The 19,461-nt window shown below is 47.1% G+C and overlaps 1 protein-coding gene across 3 annotated transcripts in view; it reads left to right on the forward strand.

The window, feature by feature from the left end:
* LOC146862153 (RNA exonuclease 1 homolog) overlaps window positions 1–19,461 on the forward strand; it is a 919,286-nt gene that overhangs the window by 261,749 nt on the left and 638,076 nt on the right. For 2 of the 3 annotated variants that reach the window (XR_014978103.1, XM_085641329.1), the window contains exon 6: window positions 18,114–18,251. The exons of the other annotated variant lie outside the window; for it this stretch is intronic. Coding sequence is in view for 1 of the 2 variants with exons in the window: in XM_085641329.1 (XP_085497455.1) it covers window positions 18,114–18,251 (138 nt within the window). In the remaining variant the exon portion in view is untranslated. The remainder of the gene's footprint in view (window positions 1–18,113; window positions 18,252–19,461) is intronic. 3 annotated transcript variants of the gene reach the window in all.

Below are 19,461 nucleotides of genomic sequence, written 5' to 3' on the forward strand. Positions count from 1 at the left end.
CAGGCCATCAAGGGTAGCTACTAACAATGTTAAGGGTGTGGCCCGACCCGACCTCCTCCGGCCCCTGACGGGCAAGGACGGGCCCGTGTGCGTCCTGCGCTCCGGGGCACCTGGAGGCCTTTTGTGTGTCCCAGGCACTGCCTGATGCCGTCACCGGCGAGCGCCCGGGGCTTGGAATGCTGGGGGATGTAGTTACGGTGGCCGTTCCCCTCACGGCGGCGATGTTACTGCGCTGTGGTATAGTGTCCCCCAACAATGGCCGTTGCCCTCACAGCAGGTAAGTAATTCAATTTTGTGTCTCCCGGTCTCGGAAAGCGCATCCCGCGCAGTGGGGCACCTGGAGGCCTTTTGTGTGTCCCAGGCGCTGCCAGATGCCGTCACCGGCGAGCGCCCGGGGCTTGGAATGCTGGGGGATGTAGTTAAGGTGGCCGTTCCCCTCACGGCGGTGATGTTACTGCGCTGTGGTATAGTGTCCCCCAACGATGGCCGTGGCCCTCACGGCAGGTAGGTAATTCAATTTTGTGTCTCCTGGTCTCGGAAAGCGCGTCCCGTGCTGCGGGGCACCTGGAGGCCTTTTGTGTGTCTCAGGCGCTGCCAGATGCCGTCACCGGCGAGCGCCCGGGGCTTGGAATGCTGGGGGATGTAGTTACGGTGGCTGTTCCCCTCACGGCGGCGATGTTACTGCGCTGTGGTATAGTGTCCCCCCAACGATGGCCGTTGCCCTCACGGCAGGTAAGTAATTACATTTTGTGTCTCCCGGTCTCGGAAAGCGAGCCATTTTCAGTACAACCTTTTCCCAATAGAGTTGTATTTTCAGGCATCTCCAAAGTATGTGGAAAAATGTGCATTCCTGTACACAACCCTGCAGGCAGAGTGCAAAGTCCCCCCCCCCCCCCATCTTCTGAAGGAGAACTTTAGAGTAGGACGATCTATGCAGGATTCTCAATTGCACCAATTTAAAACTGGAACGAATCACTACCTCTTGCGGGCTTTGTCGGGCCTCTGTCCAGTTGTCATCTTCGAAGGCTCCAAGGTCTCCTTCCCGGGACTCTTAGTGCCACCATCGGGTCAGGGGAGTTATTAACAAGTTGTTTGTAAACCGTATAAATATTTTTTTCCATGAGTAGGTGCCGCTTTCAGCAGTTTTTCCCCCTCCACTAAATGTCTCCGAAGGCATGCCCAACCTTTAGGTATATATAGCGCTCTGTTTCTGCCAGTTTATACTCTTGATGCAGACCCTCAAGCGTTACTAGTGCTTGCCCCCTCCAGACCTCTCCCAGTCGCTCTTTGCCAATCAGGGCTCACTTCGAAAAGCCTTTCAAGTTTCCCACTTCTTCAAGAGGTTGCTGTCGGAGAGTGGGGTTTGATCTATGACCTTAACCCCCCCCATCCTAAATAGTTTGTAGCTTCTGTCCACACTCACCACCATCTGCATGTATATCGCTAAATCCTGCTCCGGTTTCCATAGATGGAGAACTGCCAAGTGTCCCCTGTGACCCATAGCCTCTCTATCAACCCAGTATGCTGGTTCATTGCGATCAGCGAACATCGTCGTTGACTACCATTAGTTGTGTGGCCCAATAGTATTTAAGTGTGTCCAGGACTGCCAGTCCTCCATCATATACCTCCCGTTTGGAGGATACACAGCGCAGTGCGTGAGCTGCTTCCATTCCATAGCAATACTCTGACCTTGTGGTCAATTTTCCAAAAGAAATCCGGGGTGAATCTTAACGGGTGTGTTTTGGAGTACATATAGGAGGTGTGGGAGGGTCATCATTTTGTATATTTCTTCTGTAGTAGGGGATCTCTGTGTATAGTCATAATCTAGTGAATAGTCCCGCCCATGTGCGCGGACCCCGGAGCAATAAAAATAATCTCTTAAGTTGTCAAGCCATGCAGACCTGCATCTACACTTAAGAGAGAATTTCAAAGACAGATAATGCAGCCTATATCCACAGGCCACACTGTCCAGTACTTCAACTAGAAAGAATTCCACCAACAACCACCAACAGCACTGTCTGTCCAGCTTTTTCCACAGAGAAAAACCTGCCTCTTCCAGCAAAAGCCTCTGGAATGATAGAGAGGAAGGATGGACAGACAAGCCCCATAGGCTGCCATTATGTGGCTCAGAACAGGATACTGTGCCTTTAAGAAAACTTTCCAGGAATTTTCCAGTATCCCAGAATGCACAGTAGGTCCCTTTTACTTTCAGTTCTTTTTTCCGGCTCCTGCTAGCAGGACCCTGGAGCATTGAGCTCTCCCTTTTCAAGGGTTTATTGGTGATTTTTGTCAAATTTTCAAGTGTTTTAGTGTTGGGACTTCCTTCTGGTGTTGTTAACATGCCTGGCTTGTTTGACAAGTGCCCAGAGTGCGATAGGAAGAAGGCTAAGTCAGACCCACACAAGGTGTGTATAGGATGCCTTCCCCAGTCCCATGTGCCGGAAGAGTGTAAGATCTGGCACTCGTTCTCAGCCAGGACCCTGAGAAAAAGAATGAAGATTAGGCTCCAAGTCCTGGAGGACAGAAGGCTGAAGGCACAAGGTGGGTCAGGAGGGGCTGATTCAGCCCATGCTGAGGCCTCTGGGGGGCTCCCCAGGGTCAGGAAGACCGGCAAACGCCCCCATTCTCCACCGGCGTCGATGACGTCGACTAAGGCGTCGAGAGGGATGACTACGGTCTGTTAGCCGTCTCCCCAGGGCTCTGGGGAGAAGAGACGTCGACGTTCAACGTCGAGGGAGCTGATCAGACCGCCGTCGACGACTTCGGCATCGTCTGCGTCGAGGCCATCAACGTCGGCGTCGAGGCATCGACGTCAAGACCAGGCCCGGCGTCGGCGCTCACCGTCTAGGGGAGGTCGCCGTCGGCGAAGAGGAGACGGTCGCCGTCGAGGCGTTCACCGTCGAGGCACTCGCTGTATAGGCCAAGGAGGCGATCGACGTCACGGAGGCGATCGACGTCACGGAGGCGATCGACGTCGAAGAGGGATTCATCGATGTCGAGGAGGCGCAGGGGGCGCCCGGACACCAGGAGTCACTCGACGGAGTCCCCGGGCTCGGGGTACTCAGTGGTATATACGCCGCCTCCTCCTCCGCCACTAACGCCACCACCACCGCCGCCGCCTCCTCCTCCTCCTCCTCCTCCTCCTCCGCCTCCTGCTATTCCGCCTCGCAGGCCTTCGGGCCCACCACCGGTTCCGACACGATCGGTCTCGTTGCCCAGGTATCCGACGCCGCCGCAGGGAACTCCTAGGCCGTGGCGCCAGGGTAAGCCACCGTCGCCGGGCCCGGCGAAGCCGGCGGACAGACCGAAGCCAAGGAGATCGCGCTCCCGCTCCGGACGGAGAGGGAGATCGCGGAGCCGTGGGCGTTCGTCGTCAACATCGAGGCGACGCCACAGGAGGCGCAGATCCAGATCACGCACTCTATCATCTGCCAGGGACTTATCGCCGACGCTGTCGGACTCGCCCGGGACGAGGGTGCCGCCGGTTGACGATCTTGTCTCCTTTCAGGAGGTACTACTGGGAATCACGGTGACTGTACCGACACCTACGACTTCCGTGAAATTCGAGACGCTGCACAAGAAGCACCTGTCTCGCCCCCTGCTGCCTCTCGTGCCTGGACTGGTGGAGCCTGCTATGGAGTTGTTCCTCACTCCGGCAGTGACGAAATCCGCCCCCTCCCGGCTTATGAAGAAGTATCGGGCCCCGGACTCGGACCCGACCTTTTTGAGGACGGACCCTAAGCCGGATTCAGTCATTGTGACGGCGGCGAGGAAGCAGCATGCTACCACCCCTTTGACAGTTCCGCCCGACAAGGAGAGCCGATGGCTAGATTCGGCGGGCAGGAAGGTCTGTGGGACGGCTGCTACCACCATGAAGGCGGCAAGTGCCGGGGCTCTGTTGGGGCGTTACGACAGTGACCTGTGGGAGTCTCTCCAGCAGTACGCGGAGCTGCTGCCTCGCGGCAAGAGGGAAGACTTCTTGGAGACTTTGCGTGAGGGGATGCTGGTCTCAGACCAGGTGATCAGTGCGGCAGCGGATGTGTACCTGCTGGCGGCGCATGGGTACTGTCATGGCGTCCACCAACGACGTCACGCGTGGCTTCGCCTTACCTCGCTCAAGCCAGAGGCTCAGCATAGAATGGCCAATCTGCCTTTCTCAGGGGAAACCCTGTTCGGCCAGCATGCGGACGACAAGATGGCCCGCATGAAGACGGAGGCAGAGACCCTGACGGCTGTCGGGTTGGAAAGGCCAGAAAAGAAGAAACGCCCGTTCCAGAGACGGTTCGGGTCTGCGGGCAGAGTGCGTGGGCAGGCCTCGGGACAGCAGCAAAACCAGCAGCAGCAGTTCCGTAAACCCTCCCAGAAACGCCAGAAGGGTAGAGGGGGCCAGCAGTCCGCTACTGCTACCAAGGGCCCGGCCGGGTCGCGGCCCTGAGCATCTACTTCCCCTGCAACCGTTACCCACTCCAGTGGGGGGAAGCATTCAATTTTTTCCGGCAGAGAGGAGAAAAATTACTCGGGACAAGTGGGTGCTGAATATTGTTTGCAATGGATACAGTCTTCGGTTCATCAGGCCGCCTCCAGAGATTCTGCCGGTAAGCTCGCGGTATCAACTGCGAGAGCTCCAGGCGGAGGCAGACATCCTGTTACGGAAAAAGGCGGTGGAAGACGTACCTCTGTCTCAAAGGGGAAGAGGTCTGTACTCTTGTTTCTTCCTGGTTCGCAAGAAAGACAAGAACGAGTTCAGGCCCAATCTGGATTTGCGGCAAGCAAACAAATGGATTCGCCGAGAGAAGTTTCGCATGCTGTCGTTGCATCAGATTTACCCTCAGCTGCAACAGGGAGACTGGCTCTGTGCCATAGACCTACAAGATGCGTACTTCCATGTGCCCATTGCACGGAAACACAGGAAGTTCCTGCGATTCCAAGTCGGCGCCAATCATTATCAATACACAGTACTGCCATTCGGGCTAAAGTCTGCTCCCAGGACCTTCTCGAAGTGCATGGCAGTGGTAGCGGCGCACCTGCGAAGGAACAAGGTGTTTGTCTACCCGTACCTGGACGACTGGTTGATCAAGGCCTCCTCTTTTTCGGAAGCGCAGGCGCACTTCCGGAGGACGTGCGTTCTCTTGAACAAGCTGGGGTTACACGTCAACATGTCCAAATCTGTCCCGACTCCGGTCCAGTGCATACACTACTTGGGGGGCCTCCATCGATACACGGTCAGCAAATGTGTCTCCTTCGGAGGAGAGACGGTTATCGCTCCTTCGGAAGGCTCAGGACCTCATGGCCGCTCCATCGGCGACAGTGAGGAAGGTGTCTTCGCTGCTGGGGTCGATGGCCTCCTGTATCTTCCTCACTCCGCACGCACGGCTGCACATGAGACCACTGCAGGAGTGCTTGGAGGATCAATGGGATCAGAGAACAGGTTCTTGGGACGACAAGATACGGCTGTCTCTACATGCTCTTCAGTCTCTGAGATGGTGTGTTCAGCGGAGAATCTCCTCAGGGGGGTTCCCTTCCACAAGGACATTCCCGAGACGAGTATCGTGACGGATGCGTCTCCAGGGTTGGGGAGCGCACTCCGGAGACTTACAGATACAAGGAAAGTCGTCCCCGGTGGAGTCGACGTACCACATCAATTTCCTGGAACTAAGAGCCGTGTACTTGGCATTGAAGGCCTTCCAGACCAACTCGTTGCTGATACAGACAGATAATACAACCACGATGTATTATCTCAACAAGCAATGTGGGTCGAGATCGCGTACTCTGTCGCAGGAGGCGCAGGCGATCTGGCGCTGGCTTCTGGCCCAGGGACTGATGATCACAGCCACGCATCCAGGGGGTGCAGAATGTTCAGGCGGACGCGCTGAGCAGGCTGCTTCAGGAGAACCACGAATGGGTCATAAACAATGAGGTACTAGGAGAAGTCTTCGCAAGGTGGGGAACTCCAGACGTAGATCTGTTCGCCACCGCCGAAAACAGCAAATGCCGAGACTTCGCATCCAGGTACTACCAGAAGGGGACGCTGGGGAATGCGCTATGGATCGACTGGTTGAACAGCTTTCTGGACGCTTTTCCCCCCCATTCCCCTGATTCCGGCAGTGCTCATCAAACTGCCCAAGTCCGGGGCGCGGATGATCCTGATTGCCCCGGAATGGCCCAGGCAGTGGTGGTTCACGGACCTGCTTCACCGGTCTCTCCTTCCTCACATGCGGCTGCCGTGCAGGCCGGACCTTCTCACGAAGTTCGGGGGGCGGATGGTGCATCCCAACCTCTAGTCTTTGAGTTTGGCGGCATGGCTCCTGAGATAGTGCAATATGGCCATTTGAATCTACCAGAAGATTGTATGGGCATACTGAAGGAGGCTAAACGTCCTTCCACTAGGACTTCCTATGCTTACAAGTGGAAGAGATTCTGCATCTGGTGCAAATCCAAGAACTTTGACCCGACGACCTGTAAGGAAGATGTCATCCTTCCATATCTTTTACATTTGGCGCAGTCTGGCCTTAATTTCCACTCCATTAAGGTTCATCTCGCTGCTTTGACTGCTTACAGGAAATGCCCTTCACAGACTTCCTTCTTTCAGATCCCTGTGGTCAAGGATTTTTTGGAAGGCTTGAAGAAGGTGTTCCCTCCTGTCAGACTTCCCTCGCCTTCCTGGGAATTGAATGTGGTGCTGTCCAGATTGATGAAGGAGCCTTTTGAACCTATTCACAAGGCTTTGTTGCAGCACCTGTCCTGGAAGGCGGCGCTCCTAGTGGCCATTACATCGGCCCGCAGGGTGAGTGAACTTCAGGCGTTGTGTTGCCGAGAACCTTATACTGTATTTCATGCTGCTAAGGTTGTTATGCGTACTCACCCTAAATTTCTTCCTAAGGTTATATCTGATTTTCATGTCAACCAGACCATAACTTTACCTACGTTTTTTCAGAATCCTTCTTCGCCAGCGGAAAGGTCTCTCCATTCCCTGGACGTGAGGAGAGTGTTGAAGTTTTATCTTGATAAGACCAAAGATATTCGTAGGTCAGACCAATTGTTTATCAATTATGGATCAGTCAGGACCGGTCTTGCTACCTCCAAACAGTCCATCTCTCGGTGGATTGTGTCCTGTATACAGTTGTGTTACCAAAAGGCTAATAAGACCTTAGGGGGTAAACCTAAGGCTCATTCCACCAGGGGCAAAGCTGCCACGACTGCTTTGCTGCGTAATGTTCCGATTGCAGAAATCTGCAAGGCGGCCACTTGGAAGTCGGTCCATACCTTTGCTGTGCATTACTGTCTGGACGCGGATGCCAGGGCAGATGCTCAGGTTGGGCAGGCTTCACTGCGAAATTTGTTCGCACAGTAGTGGTATTATTTTGTAATCTTCTCCACCGCTGTTTTTGTGTGGGGATGGGCTTGCCATTCTATTCACTAGATTATGACAATACACAGAGATCCCCTACTACAGAAGGAGTAGTTTCTTTTCTGTAACTCCAGTTCTGTAGTAGGGGTATCTCTGTTTTAGTCATAAGCGCCCGCCCTCCTCCCCGGTGGAGAGATGAATGTTAATATAAGGAATGCTACAGGTCTGGCGTGCTACGCCTTCAAAAAGAACTGAAAGTAAAAGGGACCTGCTGTGCATTCTGGGATACTGGAAAAGTCCTGGAAAGTTTTCTTAAAGGCACAGTATCCTGTTCTGAGCCACATAATGGCAGCCTATGGGGCTTGTCTGTCCATTCCTTCCTCTCTATCATTCCAGAGGCTTTTGCTGGAAGAGGCAGGTTTTTCTCTGTGGAAAAAGCTGGACAGGCAGTGCTGTTGGTGGTTGTTGGTGGAATTCTTTCTAGTTGAAGTACTGGACAGTGTGGCCTGTGGATATAGGCTGCATTATCTGTCTTTGAAATTCTCTCTTAAGTGTAGATGCAGGTCTGCATGGCTTGACAACTTAAGAGATTATTTTTATTGCTCTGGGGTCCGCGCACATGGGCGGGACTATTCACTAGATTATGACTATAACAGAGATACCCCTACTACAGAACTGGAGTTACAGAAAAGAAACTACTCCATCTCTGCCAATCACCAAGAGCAGTAAATTCCTCCAATGTTCTACGCCCCTATGGAGTCTATCAAGTTGTGGGAAAAGGTTCATGCGCAGGAATTTATTAGGGTCACGAGTGACGTAGACCCCGAGGAATCGGAAACCATCCAGCTGCGGCATGCAGCAGGAGGGAAGTCTCAGAGCATCTCCTGCCAGGGGGAAGATTAAGTGCTTAATCCAATTAATGCGATATCCCGAGTGGTCCTCCACAGTCAGTGTTGATGATCAGTACTTCCACTAAGTCGGCTGGTGGTTAAGAGGGATACAGGCCAAATCTTAGCTGTACCAATGGTCTTTTTGCAGTGATTGCCTTAAATTTCTGGACAGTTGGCAAAATTATAGAAATTTCTTGCCAGTTTTGCATGAGCCTTCCTTCGAAGTTTCCATAGCTTTTGATATCATTTGCTCTTCTAGTAGCTTCAAGATCTGCTTAATAGGGATATTGCTTTCCCACAGTTGTTGTGCTTCTACATTTTAAATTATGTCTTCCAAATAATTATTTCAGTGAGACTTGTCCATTTTAATGCTTTTTCATAGTAGATGTTTTAAGGTGTCTTCATTGGGTGCTTTTGACTTCATTCAGAACACTGCAAATCTTTCATACTGTATAATGTCGTCCCTTGTTAAATTCAAGGCAAACTTGAGCTGTAGCTGGTCACTGTGTTTGATTGCCAAAAGCAGTATACCACTGTCTGACAGACAGACCCTTGTGGTTACAGGGATATATAGGGTTTGTAGGTTTCCCTACAACACAGTATACCCAGAGCCAACAACTTAGCTGCACCTTGCAATGTTTTGTTTTTATTGTGTACAGACTATACAGCAATTTATATGGTAAAATATAAAGAATAAAAAATTGGTATGAAGGAAATGTGTGTATCTTTGAAATGTAAACAAGTGCCTGAGTTTTGGAACAATTGTTATTTGCACCCCTCTGAATTGTGGTTACCCATTCTGTCTTGTGATTCAAAGGGCATGCTGTAAAATGTTGTCTTTGTTGCCCTCTGGCTTACATTTGGAAGCCACAAATAAAGAGAAATCCAGTTGGTAATACCAAATGTTTTACTATTCTGTGCTACCACACTTCCATGAGAACATTACCTCACTTGTGTGGCTAATCCTAGCTCCTGCAACACAACTCCACAGAACACGGCTTGGAAATGTCACATTTCCCCCATAAAAATAAAAAAAAAGAATTTTTTACAGTGTGGGTAGCTGCGGGTTTTAGGTCCTATCTCAGCCGCCACCAAGCAAAACCTACTGTACCCAGACATTTCTGAAAACTAGACAACTTGTTCGTCCAGGATGATGTGACCTGTGTGGTCGTCATGAGATTTGCTTACCCAAAAGCCCTTGTAAACCTCAAACTAAGACTAAAACACATTTTCCTCACGTTTCTGTGAGGGGAAAACTCCAGTATCTGCGGGGACCCACACATTTCCTACCACTCAGCGTTCCCACTTGTGTGCAGGGGCTTTGTATCTGCTGCAAGAAAGGGCCAACAAACAAACATGGACCCCAAAAGCTTTCACCCACGAAACCTACAAAACCCAGACATTTATGAAAACTAGACACCCGTGAGAATCCAGTGTTCTTGTGACTTAAGTGGATCTCTAAAGGATTTCTTACTCCCAATGCCTTGCAAATCTCCTACTTTACCTAAAATCATGGATTTTCCTTGAATGTTTTACCCAAACATGCATAAATTCACATGGAGCCACAAAAATCCTATCACCTATTGTTTCCCCATTTGTCTCAGCAAAAACACTTTGGTTGCTTGTCCTAGTGGCTGCTACAGGAACAGTTCCCACCCACCCCCAAAAAAATCCAAACGAGGGAGATACTGACCTATTGCAATACCCAATACATCCTCAATCCCCGTAGCATTTAGTCAAAACTAACTTGAACCAACACACCCAAAGAAAGGGGTGACAGGGCAATAAAACAAGGGAACTGGGAAAATGAACACTGAGCTCTCAAGTAGAATTGGTGGTTGCATACAGCATAGAAGAGTAAGACCCTTTAGGTCTTTGAAGAAGTATTCAAACAACTCTATAGTTGTTGTCTAGGTATAGTTGCAGAACTTAAATCTCCCCCAAACAATGAGGACGAGGACTGGGTAAGAGCCTCCCCAGTACTAAGCTAAGTTATAAACAGCCGTGGGCAACTTGGAGACCAGTGAGCGGACACCAGGAACGACGCCCTGCAGCCTGGTAGGATTGGGATCCCCTATGGTGCTACCCAGATCACGCCAGCACACACACTAAAGACCTGCACTATTATAGATTAATGTCTAGAAGGAATGTGACACGCCTGGGGGGGAGGGATGGGAGGGCACAGGGGGAGGGTAGTTGTGGGAAGGGAGTTGTATACCTGGGACTGCATACACGCAAGTGGATAGCTCTGTGCATCACTACTGAGCCACCGGAATAAACAGACTGCTCATTGTTATATATGATACTTGTGGTTCTTATTGTACTCTGAGCTGACTAATGATTGATACTGCTCAACAGTGTCATGGCATAATGCCCCTGTTAGATCTGGGGGTCTCTAGTTGGCAGAGGTAGGTCCCACTGTTCAAATAGGGACCCTTGCTTCTAGTCAGGGTAAGGGGGATACACTCTTTAGATAACCCCTGCTCACCCCCTTGGTAGCTTGGCACGAGCAGAGAGGCTTATCAAAGGCAATGTGTAAAGTATTTGTACCAACACTCACAGTAGCACAGTGAAAACACCACAAATGGACTCCACACCAGTTTAGAAAAAATAAAGGTATTTAAACTAAACAAGACCAAAAATCCAAAATACAGTCCAAGAATATGATTTTTAAAGGGTTCTAGGGTTTACGTCAAAATAATCCACAGTTGCGTCACGTTTAGCCCAAAGTAACTGTAGATGCGACAGAAGTTCCAAATGGAAGCTGCAGCGTTGAAAAACAAGCTGCGTCACTCCTGAGACCCTGGGGAGGTGATGTGACAGCCCCGCTGCACACAGCGGACGTGTTGCGACGAATCCGGTTTGTATGGGGAGGGAGGCGATACCTTGTGTGGATTCCGGCGGGCAGGTTCGGTAGGAAGCGTCTCGCACAGGCACGAAGCGATGATCTTTGGGACAGTGACTATCTCAGGTGTGGCGGCGATATGCGGCGCAGCGTCGATCTTCTCCTCTCGCGGCCCCTCGATGCGATGGCTCTGCGACTATGTTCGCAGCAACGTGATGCGGTCCGCAAGCAAGCGGTGTGACGTCTCACCCAGCGACGACAGGCTCTGCGACGATACTCGCAGTGACAGGAATCTTCACGCACCGGGGCGATGCGCTCCGCAAGCAAACGATGCATCGGCTCTTGCAGCGGCAACAGGCGCTGCGACGATCTTCGCAGCGACAGGAATTTTCTCGCACTGTCGACTATGCGCTCCGCAAGCGAGCGGTACGTGAAACTTGCAGATCTTCTTTTCTTCTTGTCCAGCTCCCCAAACAGCAGGCACAACTTCCAGAGGCCCCACAATTGGATCAAGCACTCTAGGAAGGGCAGAACTCACTCAGCAGAGTTCAGGGGGGAAGCTGAGGGTGAAGTCCTTTTGTTCTTGGGACTTCTTAACAGCAGGCCAACTCTCAGGCCCTTGGAGATCTCTTCAAGCAAGTGGACACAGCAACAGCAAAGTCCTTCCCCACTCCTTGGCAGCAAAGCAACTGCAGGTCAGCCCACAAACACACAGCAGGACAGTCCTTCCTCTTCTGTCTTCCAGCTTTCTCCTTGGCAGAGGTTCCTTCTTGATTGCAGGATGATCTAAAGTTCACGGGTTTGGGGTCCTGTACTTATACCCCAAAAAGTCTTTGTTCCCTTTGTGCAGGAGGGCTCTGAGCCCAGAAAAAACAGTTCTGGGTGGATTCTGTCAGTGGACACCTTCCTTTGAGAGAGAGGGGGCAGGGTTGTCAGCCAGTCAGCAGAAGGTGGAGCCAGCATTGTGGAAGGCAGGCACAGCCCTATTCAGGTCCCAGGTGCAACTCCTCCCACTACTCCAAATGTAGATAGCTACATTCAGCCCTGGGCTGACTCACCCTGCCTCCTGGAATTTCCTAGCCCTGTCACTCAAACTCCAGACAGCCAATTCACAAACGGGCAGAAGCACACAGAAAGGTTAGACAAGGAAACAGACACTTTCTAAAGTGCTGTTTTCAACCACAGGATTTAAAAACCATCCTTCCTAAAAGATGTTATTAAATTCGGAGTTCAGGGATACTAGACTTTTATTTTCTATCTTGCTCCTATGGGAAGATATGCAGGTAGGGCAAGGCATGAACAGTCAAACAATGCCAACAAAACACAACAATATATAGGGTCAATAGGAACCAACCTCTGCGCACTGTAGCTGCAGGTCAACCATACCTTGGCGTATCAACATGAATTAACTACACAATAATAGGCTGTTGGTGAATTCTAACATAAACATCAAAAACCACAGCAGACTTCAAATTGTTCAAATGTATTTACAATGAAGTGTTCAAACGTAAATTCTGAAAAAATGTCCGTGAATCCATCATAACATGACAAAAGTCTTTTCAATTAGATACATTCTCATTTGTTCAAGAATTTTCTTATTGCCCAATGCATTTCGAGCCAGGCTGGCTCTTCTTCAGGGGCTTGAATTCTGAAAGATGAATGAAAAAATACACAACTGGTATGACACAAACATCAATAAGGTCAAAGCAGCAACAATTCATTACAGTTCGATACAACGAAGAATTGTAAGTCACGAGTGTACTCGTGAAGTAAAAACAAATAAGGACAAATGAAAGAAAAAAGACCCTCCACCAAAGTGAGCCACTTACACAAAAAGGAGCTTGCTGAAAACTCTAACAGATCTAAAAAGATACACAAACAGATCTCTAAACTCAGTAGGCCACTCGTAAGACGCCCAACGTGATCTCAAGCAAAAAGGGTGTATACCTTGTTCATCACAATGGAGAGTGCTAAAAGCCAAGCAACTGAATGAACACCTAGAAGCAAAAAATCAACAGAAAATCAGCCGATAACTAGGCACGAACATAACGTCATGAACTATTAGACGCTGTGGAAATGGCACAATGCCATGTAAGAAGGCTGGAAAAGTTCAGGGAACCAGAACCCTCCCGGTGGCGGCAAGGCGGACACGGGAATGCTCTACCGCGTCCCCGCCAGAAATAAATACAAACTCGCCGATACGCGGAAGTACGCGGTCGGCTCAGCAAAACTAAAAACGGACTCAAATCCAACCTAAGGGATCACTATGAAAACTAACAACGGACCAACAATGTGAATCCATGGAAAACTAAAGAAATGAACACCGCCATATTACCTCAGGTTCGTTAATATACTCGCAGCTTAAATCACAAACGGTGACAAAACAGGGCAGGTACTACCAACGAAATCAACACATTCAACACAAGTGACTTGTATAGAAAAAATAATAAATAAAAATAAATATAAAATAAAATGAAATGAAAATAAATTAAACGAGACAGAACAATATGAGCACATCAAGTTTCTTCATCGAGGTACCAGCAGTCGACACGCAAGAAACAAGCCAGTTACAGTAATCATATCAAAATTATAGATAACATGAATAATCTATTCTGTCGTTAATTCCCTTATCTATCAAGGTGTCAAGACGTCTAATCCAAAATGTTTCTCTTTGGAGAAGAGCTCTGGGTATGTCCATATCAGACTGGTGTATAACCCTTTCTAGCACTGAGAATTGGAGTTGGGCTATGCTGTGTCTTTTCTCCTGCCAATGAGTGGCTAGGCTGCTGTTTTTATTTTGCGTTATTATAGTACTCTTGTGTTCTGATATTCAAACTTTAATCTTGCGTTCAGTCTTGCCAACATATAGCTTACCACATGGACACTTAATGTAATAAATCAGTTTCTCGGAATTGCAATCAGAGTTGTGGAAAAGTTTGACTTCTCCTGAAGTTGGATGGTGTAACACATTCCCCACGATGACGTTATTACAATGGACACAGTTTTCATCCCACTAACCTAAAACATAATCTACCTTTCTCACAGTTTCTGCGGATTAAAAGAATCTGTTCTGAACCCGATGACATGAACAATCATTTTGGTTTACAACAGGAATTGTATCTCAAAAGAGGTTATCTACTTGAAGTTATCAAGCAAGCCGAGTTACGCACTTCAAAACTCACGAGAGAGTGTTTGTTCCATCCTCAACTTCGCAGTCAAAAGTCCAGGCAAGTTTTTGTCTCTAAATTTTACACGAGTTCTATGAAGTTGAAAAGTATCATCATTAAAAGGTGGAAAATGTTACAGAATGAACCTGATTTCAACAACATCTTCAAAGACCTTCCTTTGTTTGCATATACACGTTCAAGAATTTGGAAAGAACTCATCCACTCTCCCAAAAAACCATCTGTCACTAATTTCAAAGGGATGATGAAATGTCATAACTGTGTCCATTGTAAGAACGTCATTGTGGGGAATGTGTTACACCATCCAACTTCAGGAGAAGTCATCAAACTTTTCCACAACTCTGATTGCAATTCCGAGAAACTGATTTATTACATTAAGTGTCCATGTGGTAAGCTATATGTTGGCAAGACTGAATGCAAGATTAAAGTTTGAATATCAGAACACACGAGTACTATAAGGACGCAAAATAAAAACAGCAGCCTAGCCACTCATTGGCAGGAGAAAAGACATCGCATAGCCCAACTCCAATTCTCAGTGCTAGAAAGGGTTATACACCAGTCTGATATGGACATAACCAGAGCTCTTCTCCAAAGAGAAACATTTTGGATTAGACGTCTTGACACCTTGCTAAATAGGGGAATTAACAACAGAATAGATTATTCATGTTATCTATAATTTTGATATAATTACTGTAACTGGCTTGTTTTTTGCGTGTCGACTGCTGGTACCTCGATGAAGAAACTTGATGTGCTCATATTCTGTCTCGTTTAATTTATTTTCATTTCATTTATTTTATTTTATATTTATTTTTATTGATTATGTTTTCTATACACGTCACTTGTGTTGCATGTGTTGATTTCGTTGGTAGTACCTGCCCTGTTTTGTCACCGTTTGTGATTTAAGCTGTGAGTATATTAATGAACCTGTGGTAATATGGCGGTGTTCATTTCTTTAGTTTTCCATGGATTCACATTGTTGGTTCGTTGTTCGTTTTCATAGTGATCCCTTAGGTTGGATGTGAGTCCGTTTTTAGTTTTGCTGAGCCGACCGCGTACTTCCGCGTATCGGCGAGTTTGTATTTATTTCTTGCGGGGACGCGGTATAGCATTCCCGAGTCCGCCTCGCCGCCACCGGGAGGGTTCTGGTTCCCTGAACTTTTCCAGCCTTCTTACATGGTATTGTGCAATTTCCACAGCGTCTAATAGTTCATGACGTTATGTTCGTGCCTAGTTATCGGCTAATTTTCGGTAGATTTTTTGCTTCTAGGTGTTCATTCAGTTGCTTGGCTTTTAGCACTCTCCATTGTGATGAACAAGGTATACACCCTTTTTGCTTGAGATCACGTTGGGCGTCTTACGAGTGGCCTACTGAGTTTAGAGATCTGTTTGTGTATCTTTTTAGATCTGTTAGAGTTTTCAGCAAACTCCTTTTTGTGTAAGTGGCTCACTTTGGTGGAGGGTCTTTTTTCTTTCATTTGTCCTTATTTGTTTTTACTTCATGAGTACACTCGTGACTTACAATTCTTCGTTGTATCGAACTGTAATGAATTGTTGCTGCTTTGACCTTATTGATGTATGTGTCATACCAGTTGTGTATTTTTTCATTCATCTTTCAGAATTCAAGCCCCTGAAGAAGAGCCAGCCTGGCTCGAAATGCATTGGGCAATAAGAAAATTCTTGAACAAATGAGAATGTATCTAATTGAAAAGACTTTTGTCATGTTATGATGGATTCACGGACATTTTTTTCGAATTTACGTTTGAACACTTCATTGTAAATACATTTGAACAATTTGAAGTCTGCTGTGGTTTTTGATGTTTATGTTAGAATTCACCAACAGCCTATTATTGTGTAGTTAATTCAGGTTGATACGCCAAGGTATGGTTTACCTGCAGCTACAGTGCGCAGAGGTTGGGTCCTATTGACCCTATATATTCTTAAGATATGCAGGTAACCACTATACACAGCATTCCCCATTATAGCCTATGGGCAAGATAGCCTTACAATAGTGAAAAACGATAATGGCTGTAATTCACTACCAGAGCATGTCACACACACTAGTACATGCTCTACCTTTCATATACACTGCACCCTGCCCAGGAGGTTACCTAGGGCCTTCTATAGGGGTGTCCAATGTGTACAGAAAGGGAAGGGTTAGGCCTGGCCAGTGTGGACACTGGTCAGGGCAGCATGGCAGTTAGCAACTGCACCCAGGCACCGTGGTGGCAGGCTTGAGACACCATTTTAGGGCTACTCATGTGGGTGGCACGATCAGTGCTGCAGGCCCACTGATAGCATTTGAATCACCAGCCTTGGTACACTTGGTGCACTTTACTAGGGACTTCCTGGTAACACAAATATGCCAATCATGGATAACCAATTACAATAACAATTTACCTAGGGAGCACTTGCACTTTGATACTTATCAGCAGTGGCTAAGTGCCCAAAGCATCTAAACGAGCAAAAAACGAAATCCAGCACAGCGTCAAATACAGGAGGTAGAGGCAAAAAGTCAGGGGAAACCACGCCAAAGATGCCAGGTCTAACAGCCCCCATGTAACATCTGTGAAAATTAATAAAGTTTGTTTGAAAAAAAAAATAGCAGTTGTCTAGGTATGACTCACCCTGCTTTTGTTCATTCTGCGACTAGGGTCCATAGGAAAACCTTACAGGAGGAAGGAAACCGTAGACTGAGCAATAGCAGACCGAGAAAAGGGAACCAAAGGAAGGCCAAAGAACAAAGCTGCTCAACACTGAAAGAAAGGTTACAAAAGAGTGGAAACACTCCATCTGGCAATGTTACAAGACCAGAATTCAGTACTGCCCTTAAATATCCATGCTGCATACAAAACTTAATAAATGAAAGATTAAGAGGAAGTGTTTCCACAGAACACCGTAAAAATTTAATTAGTTCGTAGAGATAGGAAAGCCCTCTTTCTAGCTTTAAAGATGACCACTATATGTGTAAAGCCGCATCCTTCAAGAGTGTCTCAAGATACAGGCAACATGCCTCCCCTAACCACCAGGCTGCCAGGGACGCAAACTCCCCGTACCATTGTATGACCATCTGCTTTAGGACACCAGGTAAGGCCGCGGATGTCTGGGCTGAGATCCCATCTTGTCCCCTTCCGCTCTGACCCAGATTCTTCACAGTCCCATGTCACCCAAGCCCCAGCACTCCTAACTAGTGTGCAACAGCTTGTACTGTGTCTGGAGAGGTTTATATGTTGATTTGACCCTTGATAATTATGCAAACACCGAATAAAGGCTAATTGAGCTCCTTTGACCTAGCAAATATTCTACCAAGCTACTTAGGACAATAGCTTATGTGACAAATGTAATATCATTCTGAAATGATACAGAAAAATATATCAAAATATCTCAGAGCATTGTTTCTTTCCTCTTCTATTTCCTCCGCTGTCTTCGCTCTACCTATACCTCTAGTGAAAACTGTATTTAGTACTACAATGCCCTGCTTTTAGGAATTACTTTGCATTAGTTCTGCTGTAGCTGCTAACTTGTCAGCATGTAAATGTACATCTTCAAAATAATGTTGTAAATATTTTACCAAATATGCAGTAAAAGACTCCGCATGCACAACTAATGGCTCCCTTTTAAGTCTGACATGCTAAAATTACCTAGCACTAGCAATTGCCTTCACTCCAGCTTTAAGAAACCGTATTGTAAACCCTTGCATCGTAAAGTTGATTCACCCTCACTTCTCAAAAAAGTTTTTAGTAAAAAAAAAATAGGATTAATGCGGCGTTTCTACATTGCATTTGTTAGACAGGTTTGACTGTGTTTTGAATTTGTTAAAACGTATTGATTGAATTTCATCTATTAAGGTTCCAGTACGTAAAAGGCTTTCAATACTCCCTGAACCTGGATCCAAAGTGCCACATGAAATGAGACAGCGCTATGTTAACTTTTTTGTGGAGGAATATTTGAAAAGGTGTTCATCTGTGCATGATGCTTTTGATCAGGTTGGTATTAGTATTAAGCTACCCTTCAGATTATTGCTTAGCAAAATGTTTTCCAAGTAAATTGATACAGTAGTCATATGGTCTGGTATGTAACTACAAGGTATATGGGGTTGAATGTTGTAGACCTTAATCGTCCATTTCCCCATATGACTTTTAATTCCACCCTCTGAGTCTCTAACATCCACCCCTGGCACTCTTGTGCATACCTGTTCTCATCTCGGCCATACTTCTCTGAAGAAGAATCCTCTTTACAGCCCCTAAGTCTTCAGTGCTCACTCCTTCTGTTAGTCACTCGTCATTCTTTTCTCTCATACCCTTACCCCATACACGCTTTTAAGTATTTCTTTTTTTGTGTGTTCTAACTGTAGTACATCTCCCTATCAACCATAATACACACTGGGTTTTGTATCCTGCAGCAAAAACTGTCTTGGTACATTTGCACACAATTGTAGAAACTGGTGCTCCCACTTTAGTCACACCTTCTCCCATTGTGTGTGAATATGGAGGGAGTGGAAGGTATCCAGCATAAGGCCAACTTTTAACCAATTATTTCTATCTTTGCCATACATAGCTACTATATGTATTCATAAAGCAGCTGCTATACTTCCCACAATTTCTTTCTATTAAACATAAATGTGTGCATTTATAGAATACTTGTTTTCTAAAATATATTTAATGGTATTTGAATGACAAATCATGCAGCGTGGAAAAGACTTATTACTAATATGATTAACTAGGTGTGAGGGGCATAAAACAATTTTCCGGCAGAATAGTTCACTAGGAACTATCCTGCTGATCACTGGATGTTTCCCAGACACGGCTCCACGAACATAAACGGCTAATACCATTAGAAAACCTACCATTGGGCCCTTATCAAGCAGGCACTTTTTGTCCTCGGACCCGCCATTTGATACATGACTGCTACTTCAGCGACATTGGGTATTTCCTGATAGGATTCTTCACCAACATGGAAAATAGTTTTATTTTGGAGTCAATATTCATCATTACATATGCCCTGACGAAGTTAATTCTGCTGAACGAAACGCGTTGGCTGAGATTCTCTTCACAATTTTGTTGGAATATCATAATAAAGAAAAAAATTTCACTGAAGGAAATTGACTACTTGGTGTTAATTAAACAGAAGACTGTGGTAGTGCACCGCTCCATTATCTCTTAATTCTTGTTTATCTGCCTGGCAGTTTGCATCTTC

This window comes from Triturus cristatus, chromosome 2_2, assembly GCF_964204655.1.
Source record: "Triturus cristatus chromosome 2_2, aTriCri1.1, whole genome shotgun sequence".
In the NCBI taxonomy this organism is placed as follows: domain Eukaryota; kingdom Metazoa; phylum Chordata; class Amphibia; order Caudata; family Salamandridae; genus Triturus; species Triturus cristatus.